This window comes from Indicator indicator, chromosome 6 (genome assembly GCF_027791375.1).
Source record: "Indicator indicator isolate 239-I01 chromosome 6, UM_Iind_1.1, whole genome shotgun sequence".
NCBI classification, from domain to species: domain Eukaryota; kingdom Metazoa; phylum Chordata; class Aves; order Piciformes; family Indicatoridae; genus Indicator; species Indicator indicator.
The window spans coordinates 9410414-9430282 of NC_072015.1; the positions used below are offsets into that span (position 1 = coordinate 9410414).

The window sequence follows — 19869 nt, forward strand, 5'->3', positions numbered from 1 at the left end:
AGTCAGTGCTTATATAAAAATAAGAATAAAAGGAGAAGCAATAAGTATTAAGAATTCCAAATAATTCCAGCAACAGAGTTGTGCATTTCTGGATGTGTTGGAGATTTTCCACAGATACTTCCTATGGAAAGAATTTATGAATCAAAGCATAAGAGTTGTCCAGGGAAGATTGGTCCCACATGGATACTGTTGCTGTTTTAACTCATCCAAATCTTCAAAACTATTCACTATGAACAGATTGTATTCATAAGTACAGGAAGCATTTGCATTTAGTGTAGCTAAATAAGCTGAAGCAGAAATTAACACACTCCCTGTAATGTTTAACCAGAAAGTAGAATAGTTACATGGTTGGAATGAGACATTTAGAGGGAAAAAATACATCAAGCCAAACTTTGTTCTTAGTTGGGGTTACCATAGGAGTGCAGCAGCATAGTTCAGAGTGAAAAATGGCCAGATTCATTTGCTTTCTGCTTGCATTTGCCTTCTTGTGAGCTACAGTCTCCTATTTACCAAGAAGGAAGAGCTGAAACCTACATTTTTTAGCACTAGGGAAAATGGCCAAGACTATTTACCCTGTAGGAACCTATCTAGTACACATTTGAGAGAGAAGGTAGATACCATTTATCATATTTTATGTTAAATAGTGCTATCTGGGCTTCAATGTATTTGCCTTCTCCCTTTCCTCTTCAAAAAGTCCAAAGTGATAGCATCCTTAAAATTTGACCAAGGCTGTGAGGTTACAAAGTAAGTTGGATTAGAAGAGTTTGTGGATGCCTTCATGTTCTCAGGCACAATTCACATTACTGAAACTCAAGACTGAGAATAAAAGACCTTGGATTCTCTTTTAGTTATCTTCCGTGGCATAAACATTTTGAAACCAGCTTATCTGTATTTGAAAGGTTGTACTTGTTGAAGCTTATTAGATATCACAGCTACGCTTGCAAGAAGATTAAGGATGGGCAGAAATGCTACCAAAGTTTCATGATGCTTATGGAAATACTTTCCACCCAGAAATATCCTGAGTGCTGGGATCTGTGTTACTTCCCAGCTTCATCCTGGACAGATTCAATGAAGCACATCATACTTATGACCAAAACTCTGGAAAAGTAAATACACCTTAGGCTAGAGTTTTAGGAGTTCAACTATTTATTTGTTTCCACTGCTATTCTCATCACTACAAAGTATGATGTTTGAAGTTGTCTAGCAGTAGAGAGACTCATGCTGAAGGGTTCAGGATAAAGAGCCCTGGGATGGGTTGAAGGTGCCTTGCCCTTGCTGAAGCTGGAGAACTTTGGTTCCTTACATGCAATGAAGCTGATCCTGAATGGCCTTTTTGCTGATCTTCTTGGTGAAGTTACTTTTTATCTATTGTCTGAAGGGCTGCATTCTTTTATATCAATGGCATATCCATTAACTTTTGTGGGGGACAGGAATAGCTTCCAAAGCCTGGAATTTTTCCATTTACTTCAGTGGGAATATTCGTTAGAGGCTGGGTGTGGTGTCTCTAGTTTGAAGCTTTCCTGGGATAGAAGTAAATGCATTCCTCTGATACTGCCTAGCTCTGATGAGTGTGTCCATCAAATTTTTAACATGTTATTGGGCCCCTCAGTTTAGGAAAGATGTTGAATTGCTGGAGCATGTCCAGAGAAGGGCAACGAGGCTGGGGAGAGGCCTTGAGCACAAGCCCTATGAGGAGAGGCTGAGGGAGCTGGGACTGTTTAGCCTGGAGAAGAGGAGGCTCAGGGGTGACCTCATTGCTGTCTACAACTACCTGAAGGGAGGTTGTAGCCAGGAGGGGTTTGGTCTCTTCTCCCAGGCAACCAGCACCAGAACAAGAGGACACAGTCTCAAGCTGCGCCAGGGGAGGTTTAAGCTGGAGGTGAAGAGAAAGTTCTTCACAGAGAGAGTGGTTGGCCATTGGAATGGGCTGCCCAGGGAGGTGGTGGAGTCACCATCCCTGGAGGTGTTCAAGAGGGGATTGGACGTGGCACTTGGTGCCATGGTTTAGATAGTCATGAGGTTTAGGGTGACAGGTTGGACTCGATGATCTTTGAGGTCTCTTCCAGCCTTCTTGATTCTATGATTCTATGATTCTATTTGTTCATCACTGAACATTTTTGCTCAGAACTGAATATGCCACAGATTTTTACTTTAGATCTAAACTGAGGCATCTAGAAGAGTTTGGAGCTAGATGGATCCAAGCATATGCTAACTTTGCATTAAGGAGAGCAAAGGAGCATATCCCACCCCTGATTCCTCCCTTCCTATGTACCCTCTTTCACTTCCCTTTTCACACCCATGATGTTTTCATGAGCTGGAAGAGAGTGGCAGTGCCTAGTTTTTCCTGATCTGGAAAACAAGGTGGTGGGACCAAAAGGACCTCTGCAGCATGTGCTCCCATAGACTTTCACCTCACCTTCAGTCTTCCTTTTCCAAACGGTGTTGCTTGCTAGCACCATGTTATAAAGAATCGTTTACTGCTGTTGCAGTATGCCCTCTGAGACATAGGATATCCTTCAGTTCTTCAGGTTTCTCACTCCAGCATCACTCTAAAAGCAAGAAGTGAAAGCCTGATATAGCAATATTTAATTATTCTTATAGCACAAAGTACAATCCAAACATCTACCGTTAATGGATGTTTTAAACCCATAAACTCATTGTACATATTTGTGAACGGTTGTGGTCTAAGAAAGTTGATCTTTCCTGAAAATAATGAAGCAGATGGGAGCAGTTTGAATGCCAGAATATCCCTACAAATTCTCCTAACATGAAACAGTTTTGGACAGTTCAGGACATCTGGAATGAATATGGGAGAGGGAAATGAAAAATTTCTTGAATGTACTTAAAGGCTGAAATAGAATCACAGTGTCGTAGACATGCAGAAACCCTGAATGAAATACACGCATGGATATGGCAGAATGCTTAAAAGGAAGTCAGCCTGCTAGGAGCAGAACTATTTTTAGTCTTTTAATGAAGAAAGCAGCTGTATTTGAGAAAGCCAGTCCCTTGCTGCTTGGAAAATCAGCTGGAACTCTTTCTGGGTCCTGGTGTTCTTTGTTGTGAGAGGAAAATCTTATGTGTAAGCTCTTTCAGCCCTGGAGAACCTTAAATGGCAGTCATCTTGGGTTTTGAAGCATGGTTGGGAGCTTCTTGGGAACAGATTCACAGACTTCTGTTGGAGCCCATGGTCACTTTGTGGTGTTCAACTACTCTTGGAATGAGCATTTTTTTAGGAGACGGAGGGGAGCTGGCAAAGTCCTCTGAGATGAGCTTTGAACGTTGTATTGAATTCTGCCTTTTTTCATTCTGTGCTGTGCTCCTTCTTATACAATGTTTATTTCCATTCTTAATTTCCCCAGAGCTTTGCCAGGGTGCAGAAACCTCTGTTTTCTTATCTGTATTGTGCTTGTGGTAGGTATGGGAATGGAGGAGAGCCTCTTCATTTTGCTGCTCAAATGAAACTTGAGTTGTGGAAACTTGCTGCTCTTTTGATAGCAACTTATATATAGATACAGAGCAAGTCCTTTTGTAAGGTGGCTCTATTTGGCGTAAAATGAGAAATGTTTTTTTCTGTCATATTGCTGAGTTAAACAAATAATCATAGTGAATTATGTGTATCCTGGCTATGACTAGAGTGGACAATAGTTATTGCAAGGTCAAAGCCATCAAATGTGCTTGCTGGAAGCAAAGGAGACAGCTTGATTTGTCCTCTGGCTTGAGAGACCATCTCTGAACTAGTTAAAGTCAAAGCATCATAAAAGGCTTAATTGAGAGAAAAAGCATTTTAGTTATAGCTAGTCTTGGGAAAGTCCAATCAAAGCAATCTGCCTGAGATGGCCTGCAATTTTTCAGAGAGAGGACGAGATTAGTGAGGAGGAGGGCTTGGTTTTTTATGGTCCAGCAATTTCCATTGATGGCCACCTGCCCAAACCATCAGCAACAGGACAAGATCTTAAAGGTGAAAGGAAGGTAGGGTATTCAAGAAATGCTGTGGAGAGGAGACTGGGACCTGGGATCCACAGGTATCACTGACCCTGGGCAGCCTTGGCAGGCTCCTTTGGGTACTTCAGCTCTCAGCTTTGCATTTGGTCCAGTTAGAAATGTGTTCTTTTCTTGCCTGTCACATGCTTTAATACATGAAGTATCTTATACAGTGAGGAACCATCTTGTATAGAGGTAAATGTTCAAAAAAATGGGAGGAGGAGAGGAATTGTAAACTCCAAGAAGAACATCCTGATACCTCCTTTTTTTGGTAAGACTATGGCCTGGGGAAGAAGCTGATGCTCTCAGCCTCTTCCCATTTGCTTGTCACTCACTACATGTCTGCAAAGGGTGATCCCTCTTTGGCAGTTTCTTGTAGGATCGGTTCCTCAAGCTGTTTCTGCTTGAGCAATTTAGTTTTAAAAAATAACCTCTGTTACAAGTATCTAAAAGGGGGAAGATCATTCTGGATGAATTTCATATGGGGCAATTACATGAGTATTTACTCTGGCTTAAGTCAGGCAGCTTGACAACAGTGACCAGCAGCTGGAGTTGGCTCAGGGAGAAGGAGCCTCTCTGCCCTGTGAAGGGGCAGCCAGAGCAGCAGGTCAGACCACAGCCTTTGCTTTCCACCAGAAATACCTGAAGTTTTAAGCTGGTTTTGGTAAATCCTGCTTTTCATAAACCATTTCTATTTTCCCATTACTCATATGTCCCTTTGTTAATAACATAATGTAAATAATTCTGTGCTGGATTTGGCATTCATTTAAACAGGTGTGACACTAAAGCCATTGTAATTGGTTTCAGCATTCCCAACCTTCTCTCTGGTTGTGCTTTCCATTTTCTCGGTTTTGCTTTTGAAGGCTTGTTATTACCATAATTCACCAATCAGTCAGCTGCTTTTAATGTTAATTCTGTTTTATAACTTGGTAGGAAGCAAGAATAAATGTTTCAGGCAGCATCCTAAGGTTATTCTTCAAGTGGCCAGTGCTTTAAATAGATGTGATGGGCATTGGCAAGAAGAGGTTTGTGGTATTTATAGTCTTCAAAAATCTGTGTAAAAGTGAAAAAAAAAAAAGCTTATCCTGATTCTGTATAAATGCCACATCCAAAGCACACCTGTCTTCTGCCATGTGGGCCAGCTAATTGGTTTTTGATCTATTTTTACTGTTCTTAGCTGAAAGGCAATTTTTTGGTTAACTTTCACAGAAAGCTCTAGAGCTGTTTTAGGGGTTTGTAGCTGTGAAAAATAGCCATGGTTCTGTTTTTTTAAAAGCATTCTCAAGGAATAATTACAATGATTGAGAATGCTGCTTAAAAAAAACAGAAGCATGTTACATTTTTCATAGCTACACATCTCTAAAATGGCTTTGTGGGTTTCTTCACATATTCAGAAAACTTTTAAAAATAAAAAGGAGCAAAATCTATCTCTGAGCTTGGCAACAGCTGAAGTTTATATTTCACAAGTATCTGAAAATGGGTTCCTCCCCATTTGCAGAGGCAGATGCCAGAGTTTTAAACTGACAGTGCAAAGTTTATATTGCAGGCTTTGTAAAGGAGCAGACCAGCATTTTTCTGCTCCCTGCCAGTCCTGCACTTATGCATTGCTGGGATGAGGCCTTGCTGGACAGTTAATATTATTATTACTGTTTATGAATTCCTTGCCTTGTAGTCATGAAGAACAGCCAGTTGTCATTGCTGAACTGAGAACTGCAGATATGAAAATAGCAAAAAAGGTTGCCCCTGCTGATGCCCCTTTGGCACTATTTTGTGTTCCATTTTTGTCTGTATTAAAACAGAATGTAGTGAATGGGCCAAACCCTGAAATCCTTATTTGGTTATTATGAAAAAAGGCTGTGATTCATTAGGGGATGAATAAGAAGCTGCAGAGAAAGTCTGTGCAAGGTAGCTTGGGAGCCTCTGTTCCCTTCTCTTGTATCAAGGATTGTGTGAGCACAGCAATGGTGGCTGTGTCAAAAGTGATGTGTTAAATAGTCCTCATCCAGGGGCAAACAGAGGAGCAATGTGGGGTGATACTTGCTACTATTGTGAGATGTCTAAGCAGGTATATGCCGTGTTAGTGGGAAAGGGAGGCCACTGAGACCTCCAGGTAAATGCATGCCCCTGCAAAGGTGACAGGTGGAAATTATTGCACAGGATGCTCCTGAGACCAACCATTTCAAAAATTTAATTTGGATATATATGTTTTTTTTATTTTAATAGGAAAACAAAATACTTGGGGTTACCTATTATCTGAAATGAAAGGGTTACAAACCCTGTTGCTTCAGTATCAGATCAGTCTCTAAGTGGCAGGTCACTAATCCCACTTCAGTATTCTGCCTGGAGCAGCAGGAGTCACAAATGTTTGCTTGCATCATCACGTTATAGTCTCTGATGATGATGGCTTGTGTTGTTGTAATCTCACAAAAAAATATACTTTGGTTTCAATACTTTGGCCTGCCTGGGCACGAGTGATAATTATCTGCTCTTCAAGATTAGCTGAAAGTGTCTAGTTATATGATCTGAACTTTGTGGTAAAGGAACATGAATTTGGGGTCTAGGTCTCTGAAAATGTTGCGTAAGAAAGGTCTGCTGTGTTTATTCCCTTGAGCTCCCTGGCATAAATGAAAGGAGAGCAGTGCAGAGCTAGACCCATCTGCTCATGACGTATTCAGCTACTTAACTCATGGCACAAGACGCTGCAACTCTAGTAGGCAGCATTTCAGCAAAGACCAGTGAGTATTGTCAATAACATTGAGAGGAGAGGTTTTTGTTCCCTTCTCCCCACTTTTCACATTAGATGCTGAATAAATTGCACACATGTTTGAGGGGGACTGTTCAGCTGATCTGCGTCACAGTCCCCATACCTCCCCAATCTTGCCTCCCAGAGAACCTCGAAGACAACTGGAGTAAAAGGCTGTTCTAAGTGCTATTTGGCTCATCCATTTACTAAGTCACAAAGTCTCTTCTCATTGTTTTTCAGGGATCAGAGGGGACAAAAGCTTAAATATTAGCTCAGCTATTTAAGCCCTGTGGCAATGCAGTCTGCTTTGCAGATAGTGTCAAATCTAGTGATAAGATATTCGGTCAACTGATGGCCCTCATAGTGTTGTAAGAAATATGCTGATGAATTCTCTGTGAGGCATAGGAGGGACTAAGCAGCTCATATGTTTTATGACAATCACTTACCTGCCAAAAAGCTGAGCTTAGAGATCTATTCTGTTGCCCACCAGTAAACCCCCTCATTTCCCAGAAACTTACAGAGTATTACTAGATAAGCAGTGCTGCAGATGAGTGACAATGAAAAAAGAGTTCTCCAGCAAAGGTTTGTGCCTGAAAATATTTTCTGGTACCTAATTGCATTTTGTCCACTAGATGGCTTTTCTCCACCCCCCTGTTTGCAACTTGATCAGAATCAACAAAAATTAACCTATCTAAAATGATATTGCCTACAGCTTAATTCAGATATTAGTAGAATTTCAAATTACATACAGTTTACAGGGCTAATATATCTTGTGCTGTAAATTTCCCTACATGGAGCAAATCTTTTGTATGTTGGCACAGAAAAAAAATCAAGTTAATATGTTTTAGCAAATTGTTTGCCAGCAAACAATGTTTGCTTGTGATATGAAATAACTAGAGACCACAGAGCACATTCTGTGGTTATTAAGTCTTCAGCACTAACACTGAAAAATAATATAAAAAAGTCTTCCTGACCTTGTTTTGGTTTGGCTGAGTTTTCTTTTTTTTTTTTAGGAATTGGAAACAGAGGAGTTCTTCCCCTTACCCACCCAGCCTGTAGTATAGCATTAATTAATTATATTTGGAATCAAAATTAGGTTCTGCAATTATTATAATTAAGTCAAACAGATGGGACAGAACTCTGCATTATGTGGCTTAGGCCAAATCGACTTAAGTGCCAAAAAAAAAAAAAAAGTTACATTGTTTACATTGAGGCAAGTCTCAGTTTTGGTGATTGTGTGAGTCTCACTGACCACTGAGATACTAGCAGGGCTCAGGACTTAGCCAGGTGAATAAAAGAGTGGGCAAGAGAAAAGTACCCTGAATTAATAAAGCATGGGGTATTAAGCTTATGACAAAAATTAATAATACATCCCAACAAACATTGTTATTATTTTATAGTATTTGCTCTCATCAACACACCATAATATGGTCAAATTAAGAACAATCAGCAGGTTGATGTTCACCATTTTACTGAAGAAAATATAAGGAAATTGGTACAATTTTAGATCAGTCAAATGCTCTCAAGAAATTTATTTCTACCAACAAGGCTGATGTGGGTACACACACTAGAATAAGATGAGAGAACTTCTATTACACGCTGCTATTAGTGTCTTCCAAGAAGCTCAGTCCCTTACTCCTACCAGCACTTGAGATTTGGGGGTTTTCTGCAAGGAAGTTACTGCAGGAGCCTGCCTCGATATACAGTATGTTCCTCAGCTCATTTTCTAGTTAGTAAGTATTTGTTCTGTATGAAACTTCCATTTCTAGCTGTTGAACTAGAGCAGGTCTTCCTTTTCCTGTCAAATTCCCAATAGCCATAGGGGAAAAAGAATTGCGTTCTCATTTCAGCATCCTTCACCCTCCTTTCTGCTCCTCTGGAAGAGGAAGCAAGTAAGCTATTTCTGTTCCTCGTCCTTTCCTTCAGCCTCCTTCCTTCAAGATCTTTTTCTCTTGGGAATTATTGCAGTACCCATTCCTGCCTGCGATTCTAGTCTTTGCAAGCTTTTAGTGTTAAATTAGAGGGGTTCTTGGGTTTCCCTGCATGGCATGGGGCCTTGCTGGAGAACAGGTCAAGATCTTGGTCATTCCATCAGCAGGTGCTGGATGGCAGCACTGTGGTGGAAGAGTAGCAGCATAAGCACAGGAGCTCTTTCTCTGCAGAATCAGGAAGCCAATGTCCCATCAGTTTGCACTCAGTTTGAGCTTGGAAATGAAGGTTTTGCTGCCATGAAGTATGTATGTATTTATTTATTTAGTTAGTTAGTTATTAACAAAAGCTTAGAAGGATTAGTATGTTATGTTTGATGCCAGCACAAGAAAATCTCATGTGCTTTAAACTGCAGGGTTGCATTTAGCTGGGTGGTGCTAAGCTCACAGGTTGCAAATCATCAGATGGTTTTAAAAGCCCAGGTACACTGATGGCCCTGGGGCATGGAGTACTCTTGGCTGTGCCAGCCATTGTGCTACCTGTCCTGAATGAATGGGGTGGAGAAGCAGGCTCTTTCTTATGTAAGCTAAAGTGGTTTGACATTCTGGGTGCAGGAGGTGTGAAATACTAAACTAAAACAGCTAATCCAGTGGAGGTCAACTAAGCAGTTTGGTCAGTAACATCAGGTGTAATACGTTAACCTTGGAACCTCTTAGCTGCCTTCTGCTTTCAGTTTTGTCAGTATATCCGAGGTGACCTTATTGTGGCCTTCCAGTATCTGAAGGGGGCCCACAAAAAAGCTGGGGAGGGACTTTTTAGGATCTCACGTAGGGATAGGACTAGGGGGAATGGAATAAAGCTGGAAGTGGGGAGATTCAGGCTGGAAGTGAGGAAGAAGCTCTTCACCATGAGAGTGGTGAGAGCCTGGAATGGGTTGCCCAGGGAGGTGGTTGAGGTCCCATCCCTGGAGGTGTTTAAGGACAGGCTGGATGAGGCTCTGGCCAGCCTGCTCTAGTGTGAGGTGTCCCTGCCCATGGCAGGGGGGTTGGGACTAGATGATCCTTGTGGTCCCTTCCAACCCTGACTGATTCTATGATTCTATGACTTCTGTAGAGCTGCCACATCAGGCTTATTCCCAGGCTCCTGAGAGCATAGCTGAGGGGATGGAAGGGAGGAGAAAGAAGTGAATGGAACAAATCCTGTTTCCTGGGTTTCAAGTAGAGGATGCTCTTTCTGGCCAACAAGAACTGTGAAGCCGTAACGAACAACCAGTAGCACCCAAGACTTAGTATTATCAATGCAACAGAGATGCTGTAGTGGAAAGCCTTTTCTACTGTGTCAGTTTGTGCATGCTACTGAACAGTAGTGCTGTTCTACTACTGTTTTACTACTGATGCAGTAGTAAAAATCCGATTTTTTTTATCTCCATGCTTCTGCTGTCTAGCTGTCTGCTGATCCTAGGCAGAAGAGATCATGTGAAGTCTTCCAAGCCTAACTAGAGTATTCTAGAAACCACATCATCAGGAGGGTGGGACGACTTGTTAAACAGGAGAAAAGCCTTAGCTCTGTGAGGTGATATGTGTGGTTCCTGACCCTGATGCAGCAGGTATCTGGCATGATTTGAAGGCAGGTTTTAGTAAGTGCAAAGATAGTTGGGAAGAGCCAGGTCTTGCTACTCATACCTTACCTGTGCTGATCTCAGAGAACTTGGGATAAGGAAGCAAGGGTTGATGTAAGCCATCTTTAATCCACCGTCAGTCTCAGCATTAGCCAAAGATCTCCCTCAGCCAGCACCACTTTAATAAGAGTACTGCAGCACTGACTCCAAAAATTCCCAAACTCACAGTAGGTGTTCAGCTGCAGATGGGCAGGTCACATACAAACCAGCTATGTTAGTTCACAGCTCATATGTGCCACCATGCACCTCTGTGGATGCCATGCTGAGGTCCTTTACACTTCTTCACTGGGCCTTTGATCTCTGCCAGTGCTGTGGCCCCTCTCCAGGTCAAAGAAAAATGTTGTTTTTTTTTTTTTTTACCACCAAGGAAATCTGTAAGAGAGATGTTAACTCAAACAAGAGAAATGCAGATTCAATTCCTTTTGTGCATCTGAAATGCTGCTGCCAAACTTGTGTTAGGAAAGATCAGGGAAAACACAGTAATCTAACAAAAATATTCAGTAATGCTAGCACAAGAAGATGTGCCTGTCCTAGAAAATAAATTTGGATCTGGACTGAAAATAAAAGGATTTGCCAAAACCTTTGTCTGTCTGTTCAACAGAGACACAGGTTTTTAGAGAATTGAAGGCAGCTGTCCAGGAGCTTGGCCAGGCCTTAGGACCCCAGAAACCACCCCCTGCACATCACACTAGGATTTCAGACACACAATGCCTGCTGCGGCTGCCCTGCAGTATCAGATCAGCTTCATCAACACAGTATCACCTTGCTGTTGTCTCTTTCCTATTAAGCCTGCAGAAAGATTACAGTGTTTCTTCTCTGGGTTTGCTAGGATCTAGGTTTGCTTACAACCTAATGATCAACCATGAAAAAAATGAGTGACATACACCTGTTGTAAATTAGCATATGCTGTTAGTTAAGCTATTGAATGTGTGTTTAATTTTCAGGTGGATGCATAATTACTCGTGACCTGTTTAGCATTTCAGACTCATTCCTTTCAAAGACTGAAGAAAAAAAAATAAAGAGGTTACATCCAAGCTGAAATTAAAACCACAAAAGATTATTTTCTTTTCTGTATCATTTTAAAAAGGTTTCTGAACAAATTTGTTTTCAAAGTAACTTGCTCTCAATCCTAAGATGACAACTGTAAGCAGTTGGCTGAGAAAAAGCAAAAGTTAGCCTGAAAAGTAATAAAACTCATCTGACTTGCAGTTGTTCAATACCGGGCCCATTCAAAACCACTGCAATATTTCTTTGTCATTCTGGGAAAAAAAAAAAAAAGCAAAGTGTCTGAGTGTTTTCTTTGTTACAATTTAACTTAAAGGGATTTTCTTCTGGGGAGGCTGAAGCAAAAGGGATTTTTGGTGGTTACTTTTCTTCTTGAGCTTAGTTATAACGAGCAAGTTAATATGATTTTTGTCAGGTAAATACCACATCCCATGTTAGAGAATAAATTGTTCTCTTGATGATGTACTGAGTGATAACCCTGTCTGGACTTAGGGGTTTTGCTGTAAACTTGCACAGAAAGTCATTGCAGCAGTCTTTTAGCTGATAACAGTAACTGTTTGTTGCATGTTTCTGCATGTCTTACAACTGTCTGGACAAGCAGTTGATTGGCTAGGTCACTCCCAAGGAAGCAGAAAATCATTCTGTGCACTCTTTCTTGGACAGGAGGATAAGCTTTGTTGCTAGTCTACAACATGCCAAATCTCCTCTCTCTTTGTATAGAGTGTGGTAACTTCAGGAAACACTTGTGTCTTTCTGTTTAAGATTTCCAGGCTGATGCTTCTCAGGGAAAGAAAGAAAAGAGAAAAGCACTTTTCAAACAGGGAGGTCAGTCCTTCTCCTTTGCCAGATGCAATAAAGCAATGATTGCCCAGTTCTGCTGTGTCCATGTTGATGTCAGTGCTAAAAATGATGCACACCCATTATATTAGGGGAATTTCTGCAGCGAGCTTATTTTCATTCAGATTCATGTAACTGTAGACCAACAGCATGGTTAAATTCAGCCTGGTTTAAAATTAATGCTTTTTTTACAGAATTGCATAACACAGTTGCACTCTTCAGGCAATCCTTCAGCTTTCTAGCATCAAGTCATCTCTGATGTGCAGGCTGTGTTTAAAGGTGACGCATTTCTAACAGCTCCTATGCCTGCAAAGTTTCATGCTGTCACTTTAAACTGGTAGTTCTTTGATGGTCTTTGTATTGTTACAGTGTGGAACTGTAACATACTCCGTATACTCATTTCTGCATTTATTTTCCTGGACACCATCTTTCAAAAATAGACCTTTAAATGTGCCCATTTTTATTCTGTGCCCTTAAATCAGTTCAAGCCATGGGTATAGGAAAATGAAGGAAACTCTAAGTGCTTTAGGAATCCCTCTCTGTCAAAAACACATCTGTGTTTTGTCTGTCAGAGCAGGGGCAGGTGACAGAAGTATGTTGGGAAGCAATAATCTAAAACTCACAGTAAATGTAAATCTCACAATTCAGAACTAGCTGTGATTCCTGCTGTCCACAGCACAGAGCTACGCAAAGGTTAGATTTCTTCTCCTACTGTATTTTCATTCAGATTAATATTTAAGCTGTACTGGTGGTTTTGTCCATGAGAACACTCAGTGCTTTTGTAGCTATAAATGGTAAGAGGCTGGGTCTGCTGGAACTCGCCTGTCAGCTGTTTGAGCAGGGTGAGCACCTTGCTGCAGCTGGCCCCAGACCGACTATTTCCACAGCTCCCAGGCTCTCAGCTTGCACCAGCTCGCTCATTGGTTGTAGCTATCGCCCTCCTTGCAGCGACTGCTGCTGACAGTGTATCTCTCCTCAGCTGAGATTACTGCGTATGACCTACTTTGAAAATGGTGTGAACCAAGGTTCACAAATTGTCTTGGAAGGATGCCACGAGGTTGGTGTGCAAACATGTGCAGTCTGGAAGGCTTCTGGCAGCGCAGAGCTGGCTGTCTCCATGTCCTTCCAGATGCAGTGCGTGTTCCATCGCCAGCCCTGGCTTTACAGTCCATCTTTGTGCTCTTGAGTGCAGCATATTGATTTCCCAGGCAGGCCTGCTAGGTTAGAGAGCCTCTGGCCAATAAGCCCTTCATGCCTTTTTGCTCTCAAAACAGCGGACATTGTAATAAATATGAATAAGAGGTTTCAGGCTGAGCTGTCAGCTGAAGCCTAGCAGTAGTAGTAGTAGTTGTAGTAAAAGCAGTTGTAGTGGTATCAGAATACAAGTCACAAAGGAGAGCTGAGCAGTGTTATTTTATTTACACAGTTCATCTGTTTACTATAATCTGCTCGTTTATAGTGTAATGTAAACTTGCAATTACCAAATCTGCTTTCCATGCCAGATGAACAGTTTAACCTGCATGTCATTCCGAAATACTGATAGAGGAGAAAATTCAACAGAAAGGAACAGTCTGGAGAGTTGCAGCCCAAAAGCTGTATGAGTTTGCTGCTTCCTTTTTTTTTTCCCCTACGTTCTTCTTTATCTTCCTTATATAAGGTCTGTACTGCAGAGGAAACTTTCCACAGATTCACAAGGATCATATGCAGTTTCAAATAGAAAGATAAGGCTTTTCTCTTCTTTTTTTTTTCTCATCCCTCCCCAAGGCTAATATATTACATACCTACTCAGCACAGGGCTGCCTGCTATCTGATAAGATAATTAGCATCAGACACTAGGAGAAGCACATGGACTTTTAGAAAGGAGCGTTACTGAATGTTCAGAGAGTGTTAAAGAGCGTGCTTATCAGAGCTTTTCCATGCAGAAGACTTGTGCTAGTATTTGACTTTGGGTCAAGAAGTCCTTTATCAAATTAGCAATGCAAATGTGTTTTACTTTTATACTTGTGGAATTTGTGTCAGTCGGCTTCCCTCTAGAGCACTTTGGAGCTTTTTACAGATTTAGTGTGGGCCAAGAGTTCCAACTTGGGCTCTGAGTACTTTGTTTTGTTTTGTTTGTTTTATCCTTTGTAAAGACATCTGTTCTACATGGCTCTCCACCTTGGCTGCTGTTCAATTTCCACTGACTTCCATGAACTCCATTGTGAAACCCGAGTGCAATCTTCTCTTTGCACCAGGACCAGCCAGTCACTCCTGAATGCAGACCTGCAGCTTACAGAGGCCCTCAGCCACCTCTCCTGAAGCATGTGGCTATGGGGAGCAGCCACCATCTTGAGGGAAGTAAACCTTATCCGCCAGATTGTCCCTCCCCTGCTGCTTGAAGCCATGCTATAGTAGTTTAAAAGTAGGGAAAGCTGAGACAAAGAGCTTCATCAGCTCTAAAATCAGGACAACACTGATGCTCACCCTGGCTGATGGGGTCTTTGCCAGTTGCTAAATGGCTAAAATGATCCATGGTGGTCAAAGAGGACGAGGTCAGGACCGGAAACAAGAACTTGACATCTGACATTCGCCGGTTCTGTTCATGAAGCAGCTGGCCCACAGGCATGAGCTCCTGTCTGAGCATGCCTGCTGGATCCTCTGCAGCAATCCTGTCTGGCCTGACAGTTGTAATAATAAATGCCGTAACTGGGCTGACATTTTGGCCTGGCAGGGTCTTTCATAAGTCCCAGCTGGGAGTGATTGTTTTAATGAAAAATGTTAATAGATGAGTAGTTTGCCTGTGAGTTGTTACTTCTAGCATAGAAGGTGCTGAGTTGTTTTCAAGCGATGGTTGTTTTAATAGCATATGTAGAGCTTTCTGAGGGATGCAGCAGTGCTCCTCACCTAAAAGGTGAGGGCAGGGCTCTGAGAAATGTGTGGTATCCTTGTCACTTGCATCATTCTGTGTGACCATGCAAGGTGTGATGGCAGTTGGGAGAATCTGGAGCCAAAAGATGTGGGGTTCAGTTCTGGTCCTGTTACAGGGCTGCTGGCAAAGGAAAACTGTTCTTACACTACCCTAGAGGGGACCAGAGCATAGGCATGCAGATGCAGGTTACTGCAGATGGGTGCATCAGCTGCACAGGAAGTATTTCTCCTCAAGGTGTTTTTCCAGTTATTTGGAAAGGAAGAAATGGTCACTGATGCAGGAAGAAGGCAAGTCCTGTTAGTCCGACTGAAAGATCTGATGCCTGTGGGGCTTTGCCCTCCAGGCAATCAGCCAGTCTTTTCAATGAGCAGATCGCAAAAAGGGAATGTGGTTGGAGCAGTACAAATCAGGCCAACTCAACCTATCGTTTGTGTTGCCTGTGATTTTAGAAAACATTAGGAATGGCAACAGATCAATGAGACAGAGATGTAAGTACTGCCAGGCACACTCAATCTTCAGCTCCTGCTCTTCTCTTTGTCTCCAGTCCCTCCCAGAAATGAGGAGTGACTGGTGCAGAACTGAAAGACAGCTGGTGACTTCCAAATGCAGAAATGTTGCCTGACACTGACATGGAGGCAAAGTACTGCAATGTGCATTTCCACTGCCAGGTGCCTGCTCTTCTGACGTTACAGATGGAGCCAAATGTTGCTTTATAAACCTCATGTGACACTGCTCACCTTATTATGTCTCTCGTATGAGATACTTCATTTCATAGCTGCTGACGCAACACCCCTGGCACTCAAGCTAAATCAGGAGAAAAAATGTAACACAGTTTTCCCAGGTTAGAGCAAATGTGTATGGAAACAGGATAAACTATCACATTGTGGTATAAGTAAGTGGAGGTTATGATCTCCCCTTTGATTGAACTGTTCAACTCAGCTAATTTGTAGTTAGGTAAGATTTATTCATGGATCAGTCTTTCAAAGAGCGAGATACTACAAGCTACCATTCAAACCTTAACTCTCCTCCAGTAATCAGATTGACAAAAATTAATCTCTAACATCAGCTGTGAGGCAGCCAGTAACTTGATCCCTGTCACTGAGGTTTCAGGGTAGTACAGAGTACTGAGACTGTCCTTGTAACTTTGGCCAATGAAAAATGGTAGTGCGCAATTATTTGCCAGATCACTCTTGCTATTTGATACTGTTGATCACCAAATGCTGCTAACATGTCTGGAGAAGCTGTGCCTATCAGTGGGAGCTTGATGCAATCATTCTGTTTCTTCTCCTAAGGCAAATTGAGAGGAGTGGTAAGCAGTAATTGTTTTCCTGTGTCCAAACTCCTTGTCTCTGGAAGCTAACAAGGCTTCTTCCGTACACATGCGGAAACAGCAGAGAGCTGGGGAGATCATATGGTGAGGTACAGTGCCTGCTTTTCTGTAGATGCTATCTAGGTTTTTACGTTCCTTATTGCAAGCATAATTACTGCCTCCTCCTAATTATCTTAGTAACTACCTGAAGCTGGCTTTGCACTGCAAAGCAAAGTGAACCAGAAATGAGTCTGAGATCAGCTGTATTAAATGGCTGCATCAATACCAAAAATCACATGTTAACTAAATGGACTCTGCTAGCTTAAGACCCCCTTATTTGCAACTAATAAATCAGATCCTAAATGTATTTAAACTTAAATCAAAACAGACATAGTTCAGCACTGAAGTATGAGAACATCTGGTGTCTTTTACATCAGTTTAACTAAAATGGATTTTAAATTATACCCCCAATAGGAACTCCTAGCAGTTTAGACCTAGGTGATGACTAGGAGTACTTTGAAATTCTTCCTTCTGCAACTATTCCAGGTGCTGAGGGCCTTTGATGTTTGTTCCACTCTGCAAACTCACCCACAAAACATGCACAGAAAAAGGAAAGCTCCATCTCTGTTTCACGAGGACCAAACTGTTGCCTTCACTCTGTTGGGTGCACTGCAGCCCTGACAGTCCACATGAAATGATAACCGTGTTTGAAACCACATGCCCAGAAAACTGGAATAAACTGAAGCAGACTGTCAGTTTACCATGTGCACATTGCCACAGGCCTGTTGTTCATAAATGCTGCCCCATTTTCTTCTCTCTGCTATGCATGGAATTTCTGCTTCATGGCATGGAGTCCTGGGTAGGTTTACAAATTTGATCCTGGAAGGCTTCCAAGGAAATCGCCTTACCTGTTTCTGAGATGGGGCCTTCCTTTACGATCGTGATTGCACGCAAGTGCTTTTCGCAGAAGTATTGCAGCTGTCAAGCTGTAGAAGGAAGCATCTGGATACAGGACTTTCCCAGAAGCTGTGTCTAGAGTAAGGAGATGTATTTCTGCAATTAATAAGATGTCTGTAGACATTGCTGCTTTCAGAGCGCATCAAACACCTTCTGTAAGTTACAGCAACATACAAGTGCATGTGTAACCCCTATAGAATTAACCAAGCTCTTTCTCCTATGGGGTGCTAAGGAAGGAAAAGTGGGAGAGATCATTGTTGCTATTTTTATGCATTTGGGAGCTGCGATGTGATTATAATAATGGGAGTCATAAATTACTTCACCAATGCATTTGGAGATGAGACAGTGAACTGACTCCTTGGAGGAATACAGGATGGGTATTCTTAATGGCAGACACTGCAGAGGAGAGGGCTCAGGAACTGGGGAAGGGAGACTGGATGAAACTGGATTTCTGTTCTGTTCCCACACTTGAGTTCATTTGTGGTGGAAGCAGAGCAGGTGCTGTGTTTGCAGTCTGCAACTTTGGTGAAAGCCTTCACACCTGCTACCTGAAAAATGGTTCAGCAAAAGAAATTCAAAAGTTTATTCAGTGGATTCTTTTTTCCTTTTGCTGTTCCTAAAAAAAGAAGCTCATTCATATGCACTTGACAGTGAGAGGTAAATTTTCAGTGCAGTGCAAGGTGACTTAACCACATGATTCCCAGGAACTGTAGTGGGAATTCTGCAGCAAAATTCTCATGTCAAGGCATGTGAAAATATTTGTAGATGAATTCACTGCCCTGTGGCAATGGAAATCCTGGTCAATGAATTTTGTGTTGAGTGCTGAAGGAAATAAAATCCATTCCACAAATCTCCTGTCTGCATCACTGTGAGTCTCTCTTTGAGATTCTGTGCAGACTTCTTCCTGGTGCATTGCATTAATATTAAATTAACAACACACTACTCACATGGAACTTACATTCTAAAAAAAGCTCACATTATTCTGTAAGCCTTTTATTACAAAATAATAGCAGTCGTGAGGTTAAAGTTTGTTCATACAGTTTTCTATAGAACATCTGTACATTTTTTTATGGGGGATAAAAGCTACGTTCTATGTGTAGCTTAGTCATATGAATATAGATAATGAGTAGTTTATTGAATTTCATTTTAGATTTTACCACTTGCTTAGACTCATATAAAGCATGAAAAATATTCCAGATTTTTGTAAGTGCTGCTTACTTTTCAGAAACACTAATTTCTCTGTCAGTGTTCTGCAGAAAATGTGACCTGATATGAAATGGACCTATTTCTCTAGGATTTAACTTGTAGCTAGAGGTGTAAATCAGAGATTCTCTGAAGTGGATTGTAATCCACACTGGAGAGAATAAAGAGAAATAACTATGTCCATATGGAGCAGGACCTTGAAAAGCTTTATGAGGACCACATTCACTGAAATAGTTACCCAGCACCCAAGCCATGGAAGCCCACACATGCTTCAAAACCAAAATATTTCAGGACTTTTGTGGCCTAGCATGATGTGGAAGCTGGACAGAAGCTGTACTGAATCTGGCCCTAAATAAGCAAAGGAATTTTGTAATCAGTGCATGATTTAACAGGAAGCCAGAAAAATTCTTTTGATATTGGAGTGATGTGGTGGGAAAGCTTAGTCCTAGATACAGTCATGGATGCTGGGCTTGACAGAAATTTGCCTGCAAGCAAAACTAGCTGGGAGTGCAGCAAACTCCTAGTTAACCTAGGGAAATAGGGAAAAGGTATGTATTGGAATCTCAGTTTTCTACTGCATATATATAAGCCATGCCTTACTTTTCAAATGTTGACCACCACAAAAAAGTGTTTTCAGTACAGCATGTAGACTCAATCCTTGAATGCTGATCCCCCTCCTCTTCTTGCCATCTTGTAGAAGCACTTTCAATCATTGGTAGAGAACTCTATGTACAGTGCCAGAGCTCCTTGATGCCATTCCAGGTGTCAAACAGTAGGGACTATTAGAAAGCAGTATGTAGCAATCCTCAGCCCTGATGGGATTTCAGCATTAAGCTGAGATCCTGGATCAGTTGTCAGCTATATTGCCAGAAGTTTTAGAGATTAAAGCTGTGGTAGTATTGATAAGAAGCAGGCAAATAAGTGACCAGTGCATGATGGTCTAGATTCAAAAGGGAAAAGATAATGTTATACCATGAACTGAAATCATCCCAGTACTCTCCAGTGAGCCCTATGCCATGGCAATCCACACAGTTCCCAGAAGGAACTGAAGCTAGGCCTCACCTTGAAATTTTATTTTCATGCTTTAGATGCAGAGGTTTGTGTAGCATTAAAAAGTGTCCAAAGGGGCATTAACCAGCATCTGAGAGCATTGTGGATATCCAAATAAGTGGACAGGGCTCATCTGGCATCTAAATTAGTGGATCTGAGCTCATTCTTTTAGCTTCAGAGCGCACCTTTAAGCGATGATGATTTCATCCAAAGCAGCGTGTAAGCATTTCAATAACCAGGGTGTGCATTGTGTAACAACATCAAAGTTA

General features: G+C 41.7%; 1 protein-coding gene across 1 annotated transcript in view; it reads right to left on the reverse strand.

The window, feature by feature from the left end:
- The window catches only part of STMND1 (stathmin domain containing 1), a 116481-nt gene extending 101685 nt beyond the window's left edge, over positions 1 to 14796 (reverse strand). The window contains 1 exon segment of the mRNA XM_054381960.1: positions 14637 to 14796. Within this exon segment, the coding sequence (XP_054237935.1) occupies positions 14637 to 14796 (160 nt within the window).
- Between the last annotated feature and the right edge of the window lie 5073 nt (positions 14797 to 19869).